General features: G+C 44.8%; 1 protein-coding gene across 2 annotated transcripts in view; it reads right to left on the bottom strand.

Moving 5' to 3' along the window:
- The window catches only part of gps1 (G protein pathway suppressor 1), an 85,133-nt gene that overhangs the window by 41,065 nt on the left and 24,864 nt on the right, over positions 1-19,204 (bottom strand). For both annotated transcript variants that reach the window (XM_034190390.1, XM_034190391.1), the window contains exon 3: positions 2,781-2,962. In XM_034190390.1, the coding sequence (XP_034046281.1) occupies positions 2,781-2,962 (182 nt within the window). The remainder of the gene's footprint in view (positions 1-2,780; positions 2,963-19,204) is intronic.

Genomic DNA, 19,204 nt, shown 5'->3' with positions numbered 1-19,204 from the left:
TGAAGGTGCTATATTATTTTTCTTTTTGAATTTTTATGCTTAAATAGATTTTTGCTGGTTATTGGTAGTCTGGGAGCAGGCACCGTCTCTACGGGGATGGGGTAATGAGGGGATGGCAGGGGGAGAGAAGCTGCAGAGAGGTGTGTAAGACTACAACTCTGCTTCCTGGTCCCAACCCTGGATAGTCACGGTTTGGAGGATTTAAGAAAATTGGCCAGATTTCTAGAAATGAGAGCTGCTCCATCCAAAGTGCGATGGATGCCGTCTCTCCTAACAAGACCAGGTTTTCCCCAGAAGCTTTGCCAATTATCTATGAAGCCCACCTCATTTTTTGGACACCACTCAGACAGCCAGCAATTCAAGGAGAACATGCGGCTAAACATGTCACTCCCGGTCTGATTGGGGAGGGGCTCAGAGAAAACTACAGAGTCTGACATTGTTTTTGTAAAGTTACACACCAATTTAATGTTAATTTTAGTGACCTCCGATTGACGTAACCGGGTGTCATTACTGCCGACGTGAATTACAATCTTACCAAATTTACGCTTAGCCTTAGCCAGCAGTTTCAAATTTCCTTCAATGTCGCCTGCTCTGGCCCCCGGAAGACAACTGACTATGGTTGCTGGTGTCGCTAACTTCACATTTCGCAAAACAGAGTCGCCAATAACCAGAGTTTGATCCTCGGCGGGTGTGTCGCCGAGTGGGGAAAAACGGTTAGAGATGTGAACGGGTTGGCGGTGTACACGGGGCTTCTGTTTAGAACTACGCTTCCTCCTCACAGTCACCCAGTCGGCCTGCTTTCCCGGCTGCTCGGGATCTGCCAGGGGGTAACTAACGGCGTCTAAGCTACCTTGATCCGCACCGACTACAGGGGCCTGGCTAGCTGTAGAATTTTCCACGGTGCAGAGCCGAGTCTCCAATTCGCCCAGCCTGGCCTCCAAAGCTACGAATAAGCTACACTTATTACAAGTACCGTTACTGCTAAAGGAGGCCGAGGAATAACTAAACATTTCACACCCAGAGCAGAAAAGTGCGGGAGAGACAGGAGAAGCCGCCATGCTAAATCGGCTAAGAGCTAGTAGCTACACTAAGCTAGCGGATTCCTAAAAACACGCAAAGTGAATAATGTGTAAATAATTTAGAGGTGATTCAGCAGAAGGAGTGCTTTAGTTAAGGCACGTAAAGATTACACTGGGAAACAAATCGTAATCTAGATAACTAGATCAATCTAACTGCGCAGATTAAACAGCTAACAGATACAGAAAAACACCGCTGTGCTCCGGAACAGGAAGTGATACAATACCGCAGTGAGAGCCAACCACCAGTAGAGGCAAGCAAGAGTTTTCACGGCAAAAATCAAATTCTGCTGCCAGGCTGCTCAAGGAAGCCCTACCATTATTTAATGCTTCGATCTTAAATATGATCAATCTATCTTTATTAGTTGGCTATGTACCACAGGCTTTTAAGGTGGCAGTAATTAAACCATTACTTATAAAGCCATCACTTGACCCAGCTATCTTAGCTAATTATAGGCCAATCTCCAACCTTCCTTTTCTCTCAAAAATTCTTGAAAGGGTAGTTGTAAAACAGCTAACTGATCATCTGCAGAGGAATGGTCTATTTGAAGAGTTTCAGTCAGGTTTTAGAATTCATCATAGCACAGAAAGAGCATTAGTGAAGGTTACAAATGATCTTATGGCCTCAGACAGTGGACTCATCTCTGTGCTTGTTCTGTTAGACCTCAGTGCTGCTTTTGATACTGTTGACCATAAAATTTTATTACAGAGATTAGAGCATGCCATAGGTATTAAAGGCACTGCGCTGGTTTGAATCATATTTATCTAATAGAATACAATTTGTTCATGTAAATGGGGAATCTTCTTCACAGACTAAGGTTAATTATGGAGTTCCACAAGGTTCTGTGCTAGGACCAATTTTATTCACTTTATACATGCTTCCCTTAGGCAGTATTATTAGACGGCATTGCTTAAATTTTCATTGTTACGCAGATGATACCCAGCTTTATCTATCCATGAAGCCAGAGGACACACACCAATTAGCTAAACTGCAGGATTGTCTTACAGACATAAAGACATGGATGACCTCTAATTTCCTGCTTTTAAATTCAGATAAAACTGAAGTTATTGTACTTGGCCCCACAAATCTTAGAAACATGGTGTCTAACCAGATCCTTACGTAATTATTGTATGGCCTTGCCTTACAATATAAAGCGCCTTGGGGCAACTGTTTGTTGTGATTTGGCGCTATATAAATAAAACTGATTGATTGAAATGTCAAGATGTGACAGGGCCCTACATCAAGCCCACCAAATAAGTGGATATAGTAATCATTGTGACAGGCCTATCACTGGCTTGTTTCCCCTTCCAATCATTGAAGTTCCTAAATTATTGGTTTGTTTAGACACAAAACAGACTTCTGAAATGTTGTCATTTAAACTTTTGAGTGACTGAAGTGCGGTTTTGCTTGTGAAAGGGTACGCGAATGAATGAGACAGATGGAGATCAGAGGGGAAAAAATGGCTGCCACTACACTCCATGACCTGAACCCTTGACTCGCCCTACTCCCCCAAACGGAGTATGGCGTTTGTGCAGAAGTGTTAATTTTTGTCTATCACTAAGTTGGCTGTTTGGGAGTTTCTGCAAAATCACTAGTCCTTGCAGCTGAGTAGCTAGACTGTCAGTAGCCATTTGAGGTGGAGAACAGCTGGACATGGCAACTAGTCAGGACCAGAATCACCGGTCAGGACAGCTATGACATACCGTGTGGCCTCTGTGAGTTTGCGATGGATTTCTTCATACGTGTCAACATTGAAGGTCCTCTGGACGAAGGACAGGGCCATTTTAAGGGCTTCTACGCGGAGCTGGGGGCAGTGCTCTGCAATGAACTGGAGCCTCTCGATCCGCATTAATCCACTGTAGCTGGTGGCGTACTGCTCCAAATCCTACACACAAAAAGACGCCCAAGACTCAGATTTCAGGAACTCCACTCTGATGAAACAGTTTCTTGTTTCCAAGTTTGGCAAACTGTAACATTATGCTTAAAAAGTGCATAACTCTTAAGACCTGTGTTCTGAATGTACTAAACAAAGCTCTGAATTGGGACTCCAAAATGGCTTCAATGTTCTCAGGACTCGAGAAGGACAACTGCCACTCAAACTTACCTGGCTCCCAAAAACACCACCTGCCCAGTTTCCAGTACAGGACAAACAGATTAAAGTACCAGCAGAGTTTATAACTCACAAGAGAGGACCTAAAACAAAGACTGCAGTCCAGACTCCACCGAACACTTTGACAGCTCAGATTTACTCATTTAAACTTTAAAAGCGCCATCGCTATGGTGTGATCATCAGATGACCTGATCAATCAATCAGCGCCGTCGCTGTTGGTGATCACTGACAGATCAAAGAGCACATCATTCAGATCACACCTGATCACGGTTGACTGGCACTTTAAAAGTTTAAATCATCACAGCGTTTCATTATTCAGGTCTGTGATGACCTGATCAGGTCTGATCATTCGCTGATCAGGAAGCAGCCAGTACTTTCAACATTTAAAGAGTCACAGCACTCCATTCATCCACAGCAGCATTTCCCACAGCCAGTTTACTCATCAGAATTCTGTACACAATGATAATGGACACCAAAATAAAAAATGAAAATAAAAATAAAATAATGTTAATTATTTAACTATTAGTTAATGTTAATTACTCGTTTTCTGACCTGCATCACACCATGCAGTATCAACCCGAAGCACTGGGTGGAAACGGGGCTGTCGGCATACGCTGGATAATCGTCAAGGTGTGACAGCTGCATTAATTTATTAGACATACGACAGCATGTGCCAGCGTTTATAATACGGTCATATACGCCATGAGTTAAAGCAATAACTTTTCATCCGACTGAAATTTTTTCCTGGCAAAAATCAATGCCAGTAATTCTCTAAAATGTGGTGTTGTGGGGCACACACTCTTTTGCCCTCAATAAATACAATAAACACATTATACAGTATACAAATGTATCCTAAATAGCCTCTAAGAAGAGAGAGACAAAGCATAAAAAGAATGCAAACCTGAACATAAAGGTACATAAAAGGGTGGTGTGGGACGGGGTGTAGTCTTGATTCTGGGGGTGTCTGAGGGTACTCCCCCAGAATTTTTTTTAAAAGAGCAAGTCAAATTTTGTATATTCTGGTGAATTTTAATGGGTATGAAGCCCTCTGAAACAAATAAAAGTCACTTCAAACTGTGAAGTAAAACACATTATTGATCATGGGTATCAAACATCTAACAACTGTTTCAGAAGACCATAACAGGTCGGTTTAACATAAAAAAGGTAAATATTATAGATGTATGCTAGATATATGCTCTTAAGGGTTTTAGCAGGGAAAAATTAAGATAAAGCGAAATAAAACAAAGAACCAATGAGGCAGAAGATCAAAGCATTGCTTCATTGGTTCAAAGCAAAGCCACACCCTGCTCTACTTGGGGAAGGTCTGCCAATGTTCCCACGAAGACAGGGAGGAGAAGGACCGTGGTTCATGGTAAGTAGTAAACAGAGTGGAGAGGAGTGAAAATTCACACAGTCCCTTCCTCCACGGTGCAGCGCCATCCACACTAACACTGCTGCTGCTTTGATTAGCGCAGAATGGGATGTTGCTTTGACAGTGAGACTATCATAATTTTGGCCCCAAAACACGCACGACAACGTGCGTGCGCGTTTGTGTTAGGTTGTAAATATATGTTACCAATTTTACGAGGTCTATTAGAAAAGTATCCGACCTTATTATTTTGTTCAAAAACCATATGGATTTGAATCACGTGTGATTGCGTCAGACAAGCTTGAACCCTTGTGCGCATGCGTGAGTTTTTCCACGCCTGTCGGTTGCGTCATTCGCCTGTGAGCAGGCTTTGAGTGAGGAGCGGTCCACCCCCTCGGCGGATTTTCATTGTCAGGAAATGGCGGAATGATTTGGGCTTTTTTCCCCCATCAGAATTTTTTCAGAAACTGTTCGAGACTGGCAGCTGGAAACCATTAGAAAAATTTATCTGGCTTTCGGTGAAAATTTTACGGGCTTCACAGAGAATAAGGACTGTTACTACAGCTTTAAGGACGCTCGGCGCGCCGCGCTCCGTGCCACCATCGAGAGCCACAAACCACCGGATCATTTCTAAACGGATGGCTCTGTGGATCAGAGACCGTCGTGTGCACTTTCTCTGGTTATCACAAGAGCTGGACATCAGCCATTTTCCGGCAGATTTCACTTTTAACAAGAGATTTTGTCATGGAAAGCCGAGCGGAGGCTTCGCGCGTCACGACCGATTTGCTGGTGGAGCGAGACAAAGGAACACCTCCGGTTTCCAGCTGCCAGTCTCTGACGCAATCACACGTGATTCAAATCCATATGGTTTTTGAAAAAAAATAATAAGGTCGGATACTTTTCGAATAGACCTCGTATATCCTGATTTTCCATATACGTTGTATGTTTGTGTGATTTTACATTTTAAATGAACCGATGAGCATTTCACACGGTAAAATGCCCTCTTACTGCCTTGAAAAATATCAGAGTGTAAATCTTGCTTACTGAGCACAGTAGTACGTTTAATTAGCTGAATGGCCTTGAACAAGAACACTACACCCTGTGAAAGCTAGCCAGAACTCTGTAAGAAAATTCACAACATAATGTTACGAGGTCTGTTAGAAAAGTATCCGACCTTATTTTTTTTTTTTTTTCAAAAACCTGATGGATTTTAATCACATGTGCTTGCATGAGCCAACCTTGAACCTTCGTGCGCATGCGTGATTTTTTTCACGCCTGTTGGTTGCGTCATTTGCTTGTAAGCAGCCTTTGTGTGAGGATGGGTGGAGTCTCTCATCGGAGTTTCTTTGCAAGGAAATGGTGGAACAACTGGAGCAGCACGACTGCTTCAAATTTTGCCACAAACTGGGAGACAGCCAGGTGGAAACCATTCGGATTATTCAGACGGCTTTCGGTGACGATCCTCTGGGCATCACACAGATTAAGAAGCAGTACAACCAGTTTAAAGACGGCCGCACAACGGTGGAGGGCGCGCCGCACTCCGGTCGGCCATCAACATGCTGAAATGACCAGATCATTTCCAAAGTGAACACTGTGGTGATGTGGGACCGTCGTGTGACTATCCGAGAAATTGCGGAAGAGGTGGACATCAGCACTTTTTCGGCACATTCCACTGTGACAGAAGATTTGGCCATGAAAAGGAGCAGCGGCGAAATTCATGGCAATGGCTTTGCCACGAAGCTGATGGCGCAGCAAAAGCACCTTCGTGTTGAAGTCTCACAGGACATGCCCTGACATGCCCAGCTCTACCACAATTTCTCGGATAGTCACACGACTGAAAAGCCACAGAAAGCCAAGCTAACCCTAAGCCGTCTGAGTCATCCGAATGGTGGAAGATTTGGGCATCATTTTTTGGAGTCCAGCATGTCCTGTGAGACTTGAACACGGTGGCGCTTTTGCTCCGTCGGGAGTGGCATGAATTTCACCGTCACTCCTTTTCATGGCCAAATCTTCTGTCAAAGTGGAATGTGCCGAAAATGTGCTGATGTCCACCTCTTCCGCACTTTCTTGGATAGTCACACGACAGCCCCACACCACCACAGCATTCACTTTGGAAATGATCTGGTCATTTCAGCATGTTGATGCCGACCAGAGTGCGGCGCGCTCTCCACCGTTGTGCGGCCGTCTTTAAACCGGTTGTACCGCTCCTTAATCTGTGTGATGTCCAGAGGATCGTCACCGAAAGCCGTGTGAATAATCCGAATGGTTTCCACCTGGCTGTCTCCCAGTTTTTGGCAAAATTTGATGCAGTCGCGCTGCTCCAGTCGTTCCACCATTTCCTTGCAAAGAAACTCAGACGAGAGACTCCACCCATCCTCACACAAAGGCTGTTTACAAGCAAATGACGCAACCGACAGGCATGAAAAAAATCACGCATGCGCAGGAAGGTTCAAGGTTGGCTCATGCAAGCACACGTGATTCAAATCCATCAGGTTTTTGAAAAAAATAAATAAATAAGGTCAGATACTTTTCTAACAGACCTCGTATATCTGTATGAGAACAGACTTTAAAACTCCAAGATGTTTTTATACTATTTTTCCGTATCTGTCTTTGTCTCAATAAAAGCAGGGAGAGATGGGGCGGCGCTTCAGAGCCGAGTGGTGAAACGGTGAGGGAGGGGTTCTTGCTGTCAGCTCTCTCCTGTGCAGGAAAGAAATTCAGTGCTTCTACGTGGTCATTTTCTGTGATATGTTTGAGTTGTGTTTCCTTTCAACACGTTCAAGTCTGACAGCTTGTGTGGTTAAATTTTCCAAATGACGAAAATCCATCGTGGTGACGGAGAACTTTAACCCATGGCATACGTCAAGGTGTGACAGGGCCTTAAAGTTTGGAGTCCACTATATGTCGCCCCCCCAAAATAAAAAATTGCCAGTACTCACAAACAGACTTAAACATCCCTTGTTTAGTGTTTCAGCATTCTAAAGAGACAGCAAGACGGAGGGAGGAGAGAGAGCGAGCGCTTCATGTACTGTATTGAGAACAGAGAGCATTTCCAAAAATAAATAAAAGCCCCTTCACACATAGTGCGAAGTTTGGTCGAATACGGCAAAAACAGTGTGAAAAAGTTCAAATTAGTGCACCCACGAAACATCACGCCGACGGGCAGGCATGCACGATCCCGGTGCAAGGGTACGTGCATGCGACTATGTCTTTTGAGGAGGAACACAGTGTGAGGTGCACCACACCGCATGTGTGGAATAAATAAAAAATACAAACCAGGTGGTACCTGTGGAACCACATTGCACCGCTTATGTGGAATAAATAATAAAAAGTAAACACCACACAAAAAAAAACAACAACATACCACCCACGGGATTCATACCTGCACTTTACTGATTGGCAGCCAGAAACTTTACTGCTGAACTACCGTAACTCGCCTGTAAACGGTGTGGGGAAAATGCCTGAAATCAACAAAGAGATGGACGTATTTAAAAAATAAAACCATACACCATAAAAAACACAGCATTTTATATTGAATCCCTCTTATCAAGCAGGCAAAACAAATCGGATCTGACGGTCGGTTTCAGCCTGGGGGCACCCTATCAATGGGCTGCAGCGAGTGAGCACGCGCATGCTGCAGCCCACAGTATATATCGCCACAGCGATATATGTATTTATTTATGTCCATGTGATGACAGCAAACAGACACACACACACACACACTGGGCAGTTGTTAGTCCATGTCTGTCCAAACACAGTACGTCTTGTCCAGAATGACAGATCTCCACAGCCACTTTAGCACACACACCAAAGCCACACTCGTGGGGAACTTGGACAAATTTCACTGCCAGCACAACAGTGACTGTCTGCAGTATGTTGTCGTGCCAAGAGTGCAAATGGCCAGACATTTTCTAAGTGCTATGCGAGCGGAGTTAGATGTTCGTGTGTGTCAGCTGGAAATTGGCCGACAACTGCTGTGAGAGGGATCAATAGGTTCCCACAGCGCACACTCTGTCTTTCAGCCGCTGCTGTGTGCAAATAGTTGTGGCAACAGGTGTACGAGGCAGTGATGATTTTACACGTTTTGCACACGATTCCTGCTTCATGCGCACTTTGACCAAACTTTGCACTGTGTATGAAGGGGGCCCAACAGTATTTCAGTTAGTCATTTGGAGTCATCCATCCATCCATCCATTTTCTTCCGCTTTATCTGGAGTCGGGTCGCGGGGGCAGCAGCTCAAGCAAAGCTGCCCAGACCTCCCGATCCACAGACACGTCCCCCAGCTCCTCCGGGGGAACCCCAAGGCCTTCCCAAGCCAGCCGAGAGATGTAATCCTTCCAGCGTGTCATGGGTCTTCCCCGGGGCCTCCTCCCAATGGGACATGCCCGGAACACCTCTCCAGCGAGGCGTCCACGGGGCATCCGGAAAAGATGCCCCTCAACTGACTCCTTTCGACGTGGAGGACCAGTGGCTTGACTCCGAGCTCCTCCCAAGTGACCGAGCTACTCACCCTCTCTCTAAAGGAGCGCCCAGCCACCCTGCGGAGGAAACTCATCTCGGCCGCTTGTACCCGCGATCTCATTCTTTCGGTCATGAGCCAAATCTCCTGACCATAGGTGAGGATCGGAACGTAGATCGATCGGTAAATCGAGAGATTTGCCCCCCTACTCAGCTCTCTCTTCACCACGACGGTCCGATACAGCGACCGCATCACTGCAGACGCTGCACCGATCGTCTATCGATCTCACGCTCCATCCGTCCCTCACTCGTGAACAAGACCCCGAGATACTTAAACTCCTCCATTTGAGACAAGGACACTCCACTGACCTGAAGAGGGCAAAGCACCTTTTTCCGGTCGAGAACCATGGCCTCGGATTTGGAGGTGCTGATTTTCATCCCGGACGCCCCACACTCGGCTGCAAACCGCCCCAGTGCACGCTGAAGGTCCTGATTTGACGAAACCAACAGAACCACATCATCCGCAAACAGCAGAGACGAGATTCTGTAGTTCCCAAACCAGACACCCTCTACACCATGGCTGCGCCTAGAAATTCTGTCCATAAAGATAATGAACAGAACCGGTGACAAAGGGCAGCCCTGGCGGAGGCCAACGTGCACTGGAAACAGGTTTGACTTACTACCGGCAATGCAAACCAAGCTCCTGCTGCGGTCGTACAGGGACCGGATAGCCCTTAGCAAAGGACCCCGGACCCCGTATTACTCCCCACAGGGTGCCCCGAGGGACACGGTCCAACGCCTTCTCCAGATCCACAAAACACATGTGGACTGGTTGGGAAAACTCCCCTCCGAGCACCCGATGGAGCGTGTAGAGCTGGTCCAGTGTGCTGCGACCAGGACGAAAACCACACTGCTCCTCCTGAATCCGAGGTTCGACCATCGGTCGAATTCTCCTCTCCAGTACTCTGGAACAGACCTTACCGGGGAGGCTGAGGAGTGTGATCCCCCTATAGTTGGAACACACCCTCCAGTCCCCCTTCTTAAACAGCGGGACCACCACCCCGGTCTGCCAATCCAGAGGCACTGTCCCCGATTGCCACGCGATGTTGCAGAGGCGTGTCAGCCAAAACAGTCCCACAACATCCAGAGACTTAAGGTACTCAGGACGGATTTCATCCACCCCAGGAGCCTTGCCACTGAGGAGCTTTCTAACCACCTCGGTGACTTCTGCCTGGGTAATGGATGAGTCCGCCTCTGGACAAACTGTGACTAGCACAGAAGTCCAACAACTGAACACCATTTGGATCATTTGGAGTCAGTTTGGGTAAATTGTTGGACTCAGTTTGGGTGAATCGTCGCACCCCTCCAAAAGCAGGGTTTGACAATAAGGCAATTTATGCACTGGCCCACAGGGCCAGTAGAATTTGAAAGTTACTGGCCCAGATGAAAATATCACTGGCCCATACTTTCACGCCCGCGCCGAACCAACGGCTGCCACATTGACCCAGTAAATATACAATACTCTAACTGGCAACTTGCGTTGACCCAGTAGATTTCACCAGTAAAAATTTATTTCTGTGACAAATTATTTCAAATAACCATGACAGTCTCTTGAGTCAGTTTCTTGAGATTTGATTATTTATAATTTGGTGCACATGTCCTCCTCATGCATAACACGTCCTTCCACCCTCTCACACCCCAAACACTCATCCATACACTCTTCATCAACCTCATCCTGGCTGAGAAACATGTCCTTTAACCTTAAAGACGAGAGTTCTTCCTCCATTTTATTTTCTAATTGTTGCAGCTCTAGAGCCAGCTCTTCATCAGAAATTCATAATATTCACTGCGATCGATATTGCGTAAGCGAAAATGATGCGTCGATGTTGAAGCGAAATTCGCGCCACATCAGAAGATGCTCCTGCAGATGAAGTTCGTCTGCAGGTTCGTCTGCACTTCGGCAATGTTCGGAACATTGCCGAAGTGGCGCGGAAAGAGACAAAGACGGCCCAACGCATGCACCGTAGCTACCACAACAAACATGGCGGATGATGTAGCGAAAATGTTCAATTTCTACATGTATTTTGACAGATTTCTTCATGGTAAGACTAATAAATTTGCCCAAAGCGATTTTAATTCTTACTGGCCCATACGGACCAGTGAAATATGAACTTCACTGGCCCGTGGTGGCCCGGAACGTGTAAAAAAAGGCCGCCGGGCCATCAGACCAGTGCTATTGTCGAGCCCAGTAAAGCAAAGTTTTTCACAGGCTATGCTCACGTTCAGGTGCAGCCTGACTGACTGAGGATTACAGTGACCACCTGCGCTTACGCCATCTAATGCCTGGTTCACACGGCAAGATTTCCAAATTGTCTGTAGGTTTCCAATACCTGAGCGACCACACACATGGAGATAAAAATCATAGATCTAACAGTTTTGGTGGTACAGTGCGGGGTGTGCAGCCACACGGTGAAGACAACACACACCACAGATTTCACGCACGAACATTCCCAGGTCAGACAGGAAATCTCGCAAAATCTCTTGAGATTAAACGTGACTTTGGAGTAAGCAAACATGGTGGACAAGGAAGATGCAACAGAGATAGTTTGTGGACTATTTCTAATGGAGAAAAAAACAATACAAAAAGAAAAAGCGTTGGTAAAAGGAGTGGAGACGGCGCGACCACCGGACCTTCCGGTGCGCTGTAACTGCTGTTTTGATTTTGGATTCCCCTCCATGCATCCATGCATCCTTCACCTCTCTTTGTGATTGGCTACACGTCACATTCAGCAGGCTTGGTGCTCGTTCGTGGTCAGGGGACACCACACACGCTGGGATATCAGGCCAAGACAAGCCATGTTGAATATCCACGATTCGTGGTCTGAGCGGCCCTGACGTCCTTCTGAGCAGACTATAGCACTCTTAACGCACCACACATGGCAGGAATATCTGATAAGATTATCTTTATAGCCATCACGATAGTCAGGGCATCCTTAAGAGTGTCGGAAGAGAAATTGGCATAATTATCTTGCTGTGTGAACCAGGTGTAAACTTGTTCTTCACGCTGTTATCACAAGACAGGCCGCCCCCTCATTTCAAAATTGTGAAATCTGCCATTATATTTGATTTTTTTTTTCACCCCAAAACTTCAGAAAGCCTGTGTCCAGAAGAACCATAAAATGCAGATTTGGGCAGCTAGAGTGTGCGTGGAGACAATTTGGAGGAAATTCTTCCCAGACAGATTCTGAAACGTAAGATCAGAGACTTACCAGAGAGTTCGCTTTTCTGGATAGACGATGATGAAAAAGAAGTGGGATGCCTGTTCTGGTCCTTTGGTTTGAACCAGCTCTATTTTCTGATGCGCTTTAAAATCACCTCGCGTAGCAACAACTTTTTATCAGCGGTGGGCACAGCAAACCAAAAAGTCAGCTTCAATAACTGCTAATCCGCGAGCTGAAAAGTTAAGTTTTATAACGCTAAACCGATAAACCGTGAAAAAATATTAGCAGCAGTTACAGCTAACCACTTCCCCAGAGGGAGTTTTTTCCCTTATCACTGCTGCTCTGGGGGTTAGTAAGGTTAGACCTTACTTGTGTGGAGCACCTTGAGGCAATTCTGTTGTGATTTGGCACTATATGAGGGCTGTCAATAAAGTATAGGTCCTTTTTATTTTTTTCAAAAACTATATGGATTTCATTCATATGTTTTTACGTCAGACATGCTTGAACCCTCGTGCGCATGCATGAGTTTTTCCACGCCTGTCGGTGACGCCATCCGCCTGTGAGCACTCCTTGTGGGAGGAGTCGTCCAGCCCCTCGTCGGAATTCCTTTGTCTGAGAAGTTGCTGAGAGACTGGCGCTTTGTTTGATCAAAATATTTTCTAAATCTGTGAGGCACATCGAAGTGGAAACGTTTCAAAAAATTAAGCTGGTTTTCGGTGAAAATTTTAACGGCTGATGAGAGATTTTGAGGTGATACTGTCGCTTTAAGGACTTCCCACGGAGCGAGACGTCGCGCAGCGCTCCGAGGCGCCGTCGTTAGCCTGTTTCAAGCTGAAAACCTCCACATTTCAGGCTCTATTGATCCAGGACGTCGTGAGAGAACAGAGAAGTTTCAGAAGAAGTCGGTTTCAGCATTTTATCCGGATATTCCACTGTTAAAGGAGATTTTTTTATGAAAGACGTGCGGACGGGTGCGGACGGGTGCGGCACAGGAAAAACACCTCCGTGTTGATAACCATTTGTAAAATCCAGGCGGCTTTTGATGGCTTTCAGTGGAGTGAGTATCTGAGAAATTGTTTAACAGTTGGGCATGTTCCAACTTGTCCTTAAGGCTTCCAACAGAGGTGTTTTTCCTGAGGCGGAGCATCGCGGCGGCTGCGAGCCGACGCTGCAATCCATCCGCACGTCTTTCATTAAAAAAAAATCTCCTTTAACAGTGGAATATCCGGATAAAATGCTGAAACCGACTTCTTCTGAAACTTTGTTCTCTCACGACGTCCTGGATCAATAGAGCCTGAAATGTGGAGGTTTTCAGCTTGAAACAGGCTGACGACGGCGCCTCGGAGCGCTGTGCGACGTCCCACTGCGTGGGAAGTCCTTAAAGCGACAGTATCACCTCAAAATCTCTCAGCCGTTAAAACTTTCACCGAAAACCAGCTTAATTTTTCGAACCGTGTCCACTTCGATGTGCCTCACAGGTTTAGAAAAAATTTTGATCAAACAAAGCGCCAGTCTCTCAGCAACTTCTCAGACAAAGGAATTCCAATGAGGGGCTGGACGACTCCTCCCACAAGGAGTGCTCACAGGCGCATGACGTCACCAACAGGCGTGGAAAAACTCACGCATGCGCACGAGGGTTCAAGCATGTCTGACGTAAAAACATAATGAAATCTATATAGTTTTTGAAAAAAATAAAAAAAGGACCTATACTTTATTGACAGACCTCGTATAAATGAAAATAAATTGAAAAAATTGAAATACAGTGGAACTTTGACATACAAATTTAATTTGTTCCGTGACAGAGCTCTGAAGTCAAACTGCTCTTATTTCAAATGAATTTTACAAATTTAAAATAACTAAAATAATTTTAATCTGTTCCAGCTTTGTCAAATATCCTCAGACCTATGCATAATAAAATACAGTACATACTTATATAAAAGAAAAAAAAGTTTTATTAAGTGTTCTTACCTTGGAAACAGACAAATGCACACACTGTAAACTTATAAGCTAAACTTAAGCTGTAGATCCTTATAAAAGGATCTTACATACGTAACATTAACTGTAAACATGGATTAAACTTAACACTACTGTACACCGAGCTGTTTTTTTTACTTTTCACCTTTTTGGACGCACTCTCTTTTGGATAAAAACCTATCCAAGGAGGTTTGCTTCTGCCTGCCTTTCAAAATGTTGTGGAAATGTGACAGACAAGTGTCATTAAAAAGTGCTGAAGCACGACCAGTGGAAACCTTTTCTGGGTGTTTCTTTTCAATGAAACTTGAAGGCTTCTCCCACACTGCCAGCATTTCTTTAATTTCTCTCTAGTGATAACCTCCTCCGGCTCTACATCCTCCTTGCGACTAATCTCTTGCAAAACCACCGTATGTTGCATCATCTGCAGCTCCTCTGTTGAGAGCTCCTCTTCATGTTCCTCGACAAGCTCGTTCATGTCACCCTCATCTACCTCCAGACCCACTGACTTTCCGAGGGACACAATTTCCTCCAACAGTGCAGCAGTCTTGGGCTCAGACTCGGGTTTGAATCCTTCCCAGTCCCCGTCTGCAACAACCTCAGGCCATATCTTCTTCCATGCTGAGTTCAAGGTTCTTCTTGTAACACCCTGCCATGCCAAGTCAATAATGCGTAAGCATATCACGATGTTCTAGTGCTCTTTGCAAACCTCTCAAAGAGTAAGCTTGGCGTTTTCAGTCACCTCAAAGTAGCAGTGGAACAAGTGCTTTGTGTAAAGGTTCTTTAAAAGTTGGCAATGACCTGCTAGTCCATAGGTTGGACGAATGCAGCGGTGCTGGGTGGGAGGTAGAGGACTTTCACAAACTTGAACTCGTTGATAATGTCATCTTCAAGGCCAGGTGGGTGAGCTGGAGCATTATCCAGAATCAGTAAGGCTTTCAGTGGAAGGCTTTTCTCCTGCAGAATCTGCACAGCATGCTGCCTCACCTTTGTGTTAGCACGCCACATAACCTGGAGGTTTTCTTTTAAGATTTTGTGGCTCTTAAAAGCTCTAGGATTCTCTGAATGGTACACTAACAGTGGCTTGATGTTACAGTCACCGCTAGCATTTACACAGCCTTCATTTGCAACAAGTGCAGCAAAACATGTGAAGTATTCATCCGCTGCCTTAACGTACGCACTTGAAGCTTCTCCGTGCCTCACCACAGAGTGGATATTCGTCCTATTTTTTTTAAGTTATCAAACCACCCATGACTAGCCTTAAATGACTCTTCCAATGACGATGAAGTCCCTGGTGCCCGTTCTTTCAAGTTGCTGTAGATGTGCGAGCCTTCTCACAAATGATAGCCTCTGTTACTGTAACTCCTGCCAGCTCCTTCTTTCACCCACAGTCACAGAAGCTTTTCCATCTCTTTATGGATGCTTGTCCGTAGTTTCAAAAGAATTGTAGTTCGATAGGTGTTGCACTCTTAGTTGCATCTTCTTGCTTTGGGATGGTGCAAATCGTTGACGTGCTGCAGTCGATGACAGCTCGATAACCCACACGCCACACTCCTGTTTTTCTATCATCTCCTGCTTCAGTTCAATAGACATTCTTTTCTTCTTTTCTCCACTTTTCTTTGCACTCACTTTCTTCAGACCTATGATGCCACAACCTGAGAACAAGTGGGAATGTGATGCGGGCTCAGCTGATGCTGCTGGCTGTGCGCCAACTTGCGTTGGCGTCCCGAAGCGCAACTCGTAACTCAGATTTCCGCTCATATTCCAAACAAAAATATGGACCGAGCGACGGCTCATATTTAAAAAAACTTGTATGTTGATTTGCTCATATGTCGAGGTTCCACTTGTTAACATAATTAATAAATTATGTACTCCTTGTATAGTGATTGGTACAAGGTTCCTATATGATCATGTCTGAATGTGTTCTGCTGAATTTTCCGACTGCGTAACCCGTTTTTCTGTATGGTTGATAACTGAAAACTGCGACTCATTCTAGTGGAGTAGTATGACTTTTGGCCAGAATTGTTCACATGGAGCAACAGATTTGGCATGGATGTTCTACATAAATCACTGTTTGGGGGAAAAAAGTGCTGGCCACATGAAAATCCAATATGGCGGCCAGGTAGGGGTCAATGAAGAATTACACAGGGGTCAAAATTTAAAAATGCTCCAATCATATTGAAAGCTATACCACATTATGTGTCTGATCACAATGATTCCAAAAAGGTATAGTTTGGGCTATCTATGGCTGAATGTTATGGAGTTATGGGGTTAAAACAGCAAAAATGGTGACAAAGGTCAGTTTCAGTTTGCATGGGAGTCAAAAGCTAAAGTTCCTCCAATTTTTGTCAAATGTGATGCAAATTACTGGTTGGAATAGTTTGCACCATGTGTTAGTTGTCACGTTACAGGGTAACATACGTCACATGTCATAGAATCCAATGAAAATTGTTTAACCTTTACTTTGCAAACCAAGCATTCAACACAGTCAAAACTATTCCATTTATTAATCCTATTACTTCAACCAATAATTTGCACCACTTCTTACCAAAATTGGTGCAACTTCAACTTTTGACTCCCGTGCAAACTGAAATTGACCTTTCTTACCATTCTTGCCGTTTTTACGCCATAACATTCAGTCATCGATAGCCCAAACTATACCTTTTTGGAATCATTGTGATCAGCCATATAATGTGGTATAGCTTTCAATATGATTGGAGCATTTTTAAATTTTGACCCCTGTGTAATTCTTCATTGACCCCTACCTGGCCGTCATATTGGATTTTCACGTGGCCAGCACTTTTTTCCCCAAACACTGATTTATGAAGAACATTCATGCCAAATCTGATGCTTGCATAACCATGTGAAGGACTGGTTCAGTTATCTGCTGCACTATTCGTGGCTAGAAAGAGGATAAGGTATGGTGACATTGTGTACAAGGCTATGGTAATCTCTCAGGTACAAAAACCAGATGTGCTCACAGTGGAATGTATAACAACATGTGTGAATGTGAGCTGACTGATGTGTGGATGAGTGATAACTAGAAGGAGCAGCTGGGGGCTGCGTGATGAGTGCCTGACAGAGAAGGATGCAATGAGCGAGTGATGGAAGACTGCACTGCGCACAGGATGAGAAGTGGACCAATCAATTAAGAACGCAACATCTTAGCGTAGTTACATAATTAATACAGCAGATAAATCTAAGAATCCTTCGAATCCAGTTACAAGCACCAAAATTTGACTGTGTATACCTTTTGGTACATATTGTAGAGAAATAACGTTAGCCATTTGAATTTTCAATAGGGGGCCAAGTAGGGGTCAATTGAACTGCACAGGAGTCAAAAAATGTTCCAATCATATTGAAAGCTATGCCACATTATGTGTCTGATCACAAAGATTCCAAAAAGGTATAGTTTGGACTATCTGTGACTGAATGTTCTGGAGTTATGGGGTAAAAACAGCAAAAATGGTGACAAAGGTCAGTTCCAGTTTGTACAGGGGTCAAAAGTTAAAGTTGCTCCAGTTTTGGTAAAACGTGGTGCAAATTATTGGTTGAACTAATGGGATTAACAAATGGAATAGTTCTGACTGTTGGGTTGGGATCTCCAAAGTAAAGGTCAAACAATGTCGACGTCATTGGATTCTATGACATGTGACATATGTTACCCCGTAACATGATAACTAAGCATGACACATGGTGCAAACTATTCCTTTTTAAAATCCTACTAACTCAACCAATAATTTGCATCATGTTTTACCATAATTGGAGCAACTTTAACTTTTGACCCCTGTACAAACTGAAAGTGACCCCTGTCACCATGCTTGCTGTTTATACCCCAAAACATTCAGTCACAGATAGTCCAAAGTATACCTTTGTGGAATCATAGTGATCAGAGACACAATGTGGTATACGAGGTATGTCCAAAAAGTAACAAATCTTTTTATTTTTTTCAAAAACTATACGGATTGACCATATGGAATGAACGCGCGAATTCAGACGACGCGTGTGGAGGCACGTCTGTCTCAATGTGCCGAAAAAGTGCTGATGTCCACGTCTTCTGCAATTTATGTGGTAGTCAGATGACTCCTCTTTCCATGACAAAAACTCCTGTAACAGTGGAATGTGCTGTTCATTTCCAAACTGGACGCTGTGTTTTATCCGGGAAGTCGTCTGACTAGCACAGGAATTGTGAAAAGACGTGGACATCAGCACTTTTTCAGCACATTGCGACAGATGTGCGGAGGAATTCCGCGCGTCGCGGCGGTGCCGCATGGCGCAAAGCAATGCCGTGATGAAGCCTCACGGGACATGTTCTGGCATGTCCAGGCACATCCACAATTTCTCGGATAATCACTCGATGGAAAAACCACTGACAGCTGTCTGAATGCCATCTCAAAGTCATCCTGTGAGACCAAAACGGAGGTGTTCCTTTGTCTTGCTCCATCAGCAAATCGATCGTGACGCGCGAAGCCTCCGCTCGGCTTTCCATGACAAAATCTCTTGTTAAAAGTGAAATCTGCCAGAAAATGTTTGATGTCCAGCTCTTGTGATAACCAGAGAAAGTGCACACGATGGTCTCAGATCCACAGAGCCATCCGTTTAGAAATGATCCGGTGGTTTGTGGCGCTCGATGGCGGCACGGAGCGCAGCGCGCCGAGCATCCTTAAAGTCGTCCTTAAAGCTGTAGTAACAGTCCTTATTCTCTGTGAAGCCCGTAAAATTTTCACCGAAAGCCAGATAAATTTTTCTAATGGTTTCCAGCTGCCAGTCTCTAACAGTTTCTGAAAAAATTCTGATGGAAAAAAAGCCCAAATCATTCCACCATTTCCTGACAATGAAAATCCACCGAGGGGGTGGACCATTCCTCACTCAAAACCTGCTCACAGGCGAATGACGCAACCGACAGGCGTGGAAAAACTCATGCATGCGCACGAGGGTTCAAGCTGGTCTGACACAATCACACGTGATTCAAATCCATATGGTTTTTTGAAAAAATA

Source organism: Thalassophryne amazonica, chromosome 16 (genome assembly GCF_902500255.1).
Source record: "Thalassophryne amazonica chromosome 16, fThaAma1.1, whole genome shotgun sequence".
Classification (NCBI taxonomy): Eukaryota; Metazoa; Chordata; class Actinopteri; order Batrachoidiformes; family Batrachoididae; genus Thalassophryne; species Thalassophryne amazonica.
This window is presented reverse-complemented; position numbering and strand designations above follow the sequence as displayed.